Raw genomic sequence first — 5,870 nt, forward strand, 5'->3', positions numbered from 1 at the left:
CTAGAAACATGTTTTTCGAAGGAAAGATTGCTATCAAAAAGTACGCCTAGGTTCCTAACTGATGACGAAGAATTTACAGAGCAGCCATCAAGTGTTAGACAGTGTTCTAGGTTATTACATGCAAAAGCCAATCACAGCAGTGGGCGTTTACTTCTGAATCTACAATCCACCACGCCAGACTGTTCTGATGAGGGGGGTTATAACAGGTCAGAAAATAACCTTTCACTTCTAAATGATGTTTTCTGATGTAAAAATCTGGCTAACATTTTAAGTGGACCTCAGAGAACAGTACAAAATGATATAAAAGGCAGTTCATGCCCTTTAATATAAAACATAATACATTGTACCTTTTGATATTAACAGGAAAGCAGGATTACTTATACTTTTTTAATATGTTTATGAAATATATCCATTTTGTAAACTCATGCATTAAAAGGTTACCTTTGGAACCATGGAACAATGAAAAATGGACACAAGAATTAGCTTCATTCTTATATTTTAATTATACATGCAACCAAATACATGAAAATAAGATATTACACAGCATAACACAGATGCACAGAGCATTTATCACAGTGTGAGGAGCAATACTGCTGTTCACTCAAATCAAAATGACTTACCAGCTGTTTCACCCGATACAAAAATGAAAAACATTGCTCTTTTAATATTAATATTTCTGTAGTGAGAGACACTTTGGGTGTTTGGATTTTATTAATTTTTTTTTTTTAATTATAGTAATGTCATGTGTCTAATAATCTAATGTTTTCAGTTAAACAGTGAGGGTTTCAGAGATGGATTGTCATTGATTCTTCATGGAGAGCCAGCAGACCTGAGCAGTTAATGTACCACAGCGAGACCGAGAGGACAGATCAGACAACCTCCAGGTCATTTTGACAGCACAAAACACAGTGAAGGCACATTCTATGATTACCATCATGAGCCTGGACTTTATACTTCAGAGACTAGATAGTGATTTGAACAGAAACGATCTGAACCACTTTGAACCACAGTGAAGAGGGAAAAATCAAGTTGACGAACAGCCAAACTGAGCATATTAACACAGTCAAAGCAATACCAGAGACTAAATACTTACACTTTTAAATGCTGACTTCATTAGAAGTGAATACACTACAAGAACTACAACTAGAATACTACAGGAATCCAACTGTAGGTTAAATATAAAATAATTTACATAGCATGAACAGCCTTGCATATGAAATCTAATGTACATTTTGTAGGCTGTTGGATAAGAGTTTCTAGAGGACGAGAGGGTTGGCTGTAACAAGGTTTATAGTTTATTAACTTAATGTTCTGAGTCAAAAGCCTAATAAACTGTTTTCTTAAAGCTCTATAACATCTAGCTCGAAACATTCATACAGTAAATGTAGATTTTTATTATTATAATTTTACCCTCCAAACTAAAATGTTGATATTTCTACTATACCTGCTGGATATGTGAAGTGAAGTTGTCACATTTTGTTAAGATGAGTTATGGTTTCATATGGTTTGGAATTTAGGTGGAATTTGACATTTTTTGCTTCATGTTTCTTAATATACTCTCGGGGGAAAAAAAGGTACAAAAGCTGTCACTGGCACAGTACCCTTTTAAAAATGTAACTTTGTACCTTATTTACCCCCAAAGCATGCATATTAATACTTTTTTTAAAAGGCACTGCCCAAGTGACAGCTTTTGTACTTTTTTTCATGTAGAAATATTCACTGCCGAAAAGAGTGTGACAACTAGCCCAGTCTGAATATATCAATATAATAGCATTTGGTCAACCAGGTTAAAAAAAACAGGTGCATGTACTCTAGATGAACTTGGTTTGTAGCAATTACACATTGATTAATCAATGGAAACCTGTATATAATTTAGTCCTTGTTTTATTTCTGCTTATAGTCTTTAACTTGAATGGCACTCTGAGTGACTGATTGAATGCAGCAACAACAACCAACAAAACACTTGCTTTTACTTTCATCTGTACAGATTTACTTTTTAGACAGTAAGCAGCATAATGACAAACAGCAGGAACACAGATTCTCATCCTGAAACTTTAAAGCAAATACACATCTATAAAAAATATATTTTTTAAAAGCCATAGAAATTAATGTCATTACATTTGAAGGGTCAGTGGTAAATATATATCGAATGATAATAACTGCAGACCCCTAACTTCAAGTACACATTCGTGCTTACTATAATATTATATAAATTGCCAGCACATCCACAAATGCTTTAATTGTGATGACAAGTCAGCAATACTAATGATGTTTTGTTTTGCTTTTTAGTTGCACAGTATAGAACTACCTTATTTTCTCTGTTATGCTTTGCTGTATTAATACATAAGTACATTTTTTATTTAGTTTTTGCAGCTATATAAACACACACACATTATTATACAGGGATATGTGGAACTTTTCAATTCCATCTATTACAAAACTCCTGGAGACTGTAGAAAAATGGGTAGTGACATGATAGGCCTTGAAACCTTATGTGGACATTTTACGAACAGCATGACAGTAAACCTATTTTTCTCCATTTTCTTATATAAGTGTACTTCATGTTCTGTCTTTTAATGTGTTTACATATTTTGCCATGTTTTAAAAACTGAAGACTGCCGGCATTGAATTTCATCTTGGGTTTCAATAGAGTGGCTCATACTTTCTCAGTTTCAATGCCAACCACAGAGCGCATTCAGCAATGTAAATTGCATGCATTATTACAGTTTCATCTTACTTATACAACAATACATCAGGCTGTGTTTTGCATGGTTATGACAAATGATTGCACTTGTTTTTCCTACAGGCTTTGATTGACGGCTCCTTGGTGACCCTGGAGACTGTGATTTTAAATCACATTGTCTGTTGAGGATTATATTGTTCCATAGTTCAAAGGCCTCCTTAATTCTCCAACAATATCTACATATATTATCAACAATCATCTCATTAGGCATTCTATTTTGCATCCTTGTGCATTGAAGAGTTATTGATTAATTGTCCAGCTTTTTGCAAGTTTGAGAGTGTATCATCACAAAAAAATCATATTTTCCATCTAGATCAAGGCAGGGTTGGGACATCTTCTCAGACTTTTTAAATTCTTGTGAAATGATAATCCATCTCTTGTTTTGTTGGGTTTTTTTTGTTGTTATTTTTTTTTAGGGGGGGGGGGGGTGTAAACTACCTGGACATTCCAAAGATGTTCCTCAGGCTGTAGCAGCAGATGATTTCCTTCAGCGTTTTCCGCATCTCCTGACTCCTGAAAGCGTAAATGAGAGGGTCGATGACCGAGTTGCACATGATGAGGATGAGGTACATGTTGAAGTGCGACATGAAGCACATGCAATAGAGGTTTCTGGGACAGGAGATCATGAGGATTAGGTGCAGAAAGAACGGAGCCCAGCAGACGATGAAGATCCCCAGAAGGATGGTCAGGGTGACGGCTGCCTTCATGCTGGCTCTCTGGTGGGTGGAGTTGTAGCCTGGTAGGGCGGCGATACGTTTGACGTGAGATCGCGCCAGCATGAACATGTGGCTGTAGAGGGAGGCCATGAGCGCGAGCATGATGAAGAACATGGAGACCAAGCACACGATGACGGAAGTGTTGTCGGAGTAGATAATGAAGACGATTCCACAGCCAGTGCAGAAGGTCCAAATCCCACCGATGATGAGCACGGCCCGGCGCACCGTCATGATGTTATGATATCTTAAAGCGTAAAAAATTGTGACGTAGCGATCAACAGCTATAGCTAGAAGACTGCACATGGATGCCACCACAGAGATGCAGATCATAGAGTCAAAAACGTTGTCCATCTGTCTGATGAAATGGTCCTCCACCACCAGCTGGCGGTTGGTGAGTAAGTAGATGACGATGGTCTCCCAAGCATTGGAGACGCTCACTAGCATGTCGGCCACGGCCAGGCTGCAGACGAAGAAGTACATGGGCGAGTGGAGGTTTTTGTTTTTTACTATGGCGCAGATGACCAGGATGTTCTCCAGCAGACTGACGATGCCCAGGATGAGGAACACCTCTGTGGCGATGTTGAGCTGCTCGCATGCTTTGGGCTTGGCGTGGGATGGGGTCTCGGTGGCATTGAGGAGGTATGAAACGGGACTGGAGTTGGCATGAATGGCCCAAAGGGACAGGGTTGCCTCTGAAGTGTTCATCATGGATGAGGGATTCAGTGGGAATGTTGTAGGCTTTTCTTGGAGTCACTGGGTTGGTGGATTGGGCATCTTTAACCTGCGTAAAATAAAATAGATAACATTTAAACTAAGAATAATATATGGTTCTATGAAGAACCTTTAACATCCATGGAAAATTTCTATTGCACAAAATGTTATTCAAAGTGGAGAAAGGTTCTTGAGATGATTCAAATTTTCTTCACACTAAGGCCCTGTTTACACTAGTGCGTTTTCTTTTTAAAACAGTGTTTTAAAATGAAAACCATCCTCGTCTACACTGGCGTTTTCACTGCGTTTCAGAACTGATCTCTGTCTACACTACACAGTCGAAAACGCATGTCACGTGACCATTCATGCAGGTACAACCATAGATATGTATAGGTAGAGTTCCTATTATTTATATGGCAGATGCGTCTGTGTGCTTTGGAGCGGTCGAATGGAGAATCTACATATACATATCTATGGGTACAACAATGAGCATGATGTTATTGTTTACACGGTCGTCAAGGATACGCAGAGCGAATGCGGGCAGCCACACAATCGAAAGTCTCCGTTTTGGTCCGTTTACACTGAAACGCAACCCCGGAGTTTTCAAATGATGTTTTATTAACAAAGTTCGGGAGGAGCACGTTCAGATAATTAACCTAATTAACACAATCAGTCATCAACCCAGTTAACAAGATAAGAGGTGTGTATATATACACAGCAGATTTACCTCTGTTCCTTGACAGTTTTCCAGCATCCCTCCGCCACCCCTTCTCCACACTTACAACTATTCCTGTCTCAGGGTTCGGGCCAAAGTTCCAAGCTCAGAGCCCTCCCCTCGGACAGCACGCCAAATACGCATAAACTTTATTCTATTTATTATATGTAAGTGTGAACTCGTGAATCTAAAATGGGGTCTGCAGCATTTTCAAAAGTCTCCGTTTTCGACGGTCGAAAACACCGGAGTAGTGTAAACTATAGGCGCAACCGTGGCAGAAGTTATGCATTTTAAAATTAAAACGCACTTGTGTAAACGTAACCTGAGAAATTGTTCTTTTAAGAACTATTCAATGAAAGGTTCTCTGGGAAACCAAAAATAATTCTTTTTTGGAATTACTAACCCACGTTCACTGAAAATACATGCTTATGGCAAAGCTTCTGCAACACCGATATTACATAGCCTAGCTTACTGCACGTTTCATGGCAGTTTCAAAGTGAAATATCCAGTGAGTGGCACTAAAATGCGCGTTCAACATGTGACCGTGGCCACGTTTTATTACGTTGGTACAGGCATGTATTGCAGTGATTTAATTGCGTCGGTTTAGGCGCATATTGCAGCATTTTTTTAGAGTCAGCTCAGGCAAACTTAGCTGATGCCATGAATTCTGTCCATAGACTTCCATCCGCTAGCCACCAGAGATCACTCTTCCATTACTTTGACTTTCACGCCACACAGACTGTTACACATCAACATGGACTGCATTTCCCATCACAGCTGTACACACAGCTGTAACCAATCACATGCTCACCTGAAAGCTATCACACACACACTATATTACATCCACTATATAGCACCCACTCAGATCCTGCTCAAGTCGCCGAGTATTGTTCTGCGTTTATCACTCGCCAAGTGTTAGCTGCTTTACCGAGCCATTCCTTGTTTCTGTTGAGATTCTAGTATTGTTCTGCGTTTATCACTCGCC

General features: G+C 39.1%; 1 protein-coding gene across 1 annotated transcript; it reads right to left on the reverse strand.

Annotated features, from left to right (window-relative positions):
- Positions 1 to 3,177: 3,177 nt before the first annotated feature.
- Positions 3,178 to 4,167, reverse strand: LOC306847401 (melanocortin receptor 5-like; the record flags this gene model as incomplete). The annotated part of the gene is made up of 1 exon (XM_079381329.1): positions 3,178 to 4,167. The coding sequence occupies one exon, from the start codon at positions 4,165 to 4,167 to the stop codon at positions 3,178 to 3,180; it is 990 nt and encodes a 329-aa protein (XP_079237455.1).
- Between the last annotated feature and the right edge of the window lie 1,703 nt (positions 4,168 to 5,870).

This window comes from Barbus barbus (genome assembly GCF_936440315.1).
Source record: "Barbus barbus genome assembly, chromosome: 27".
Classification (NCBI taxonomy): Eukaryota; Metazoa; Chordata; class Actinopteri; order Cypriniformes; family Cyprinidae; genus Barbus; species Barbus barbus.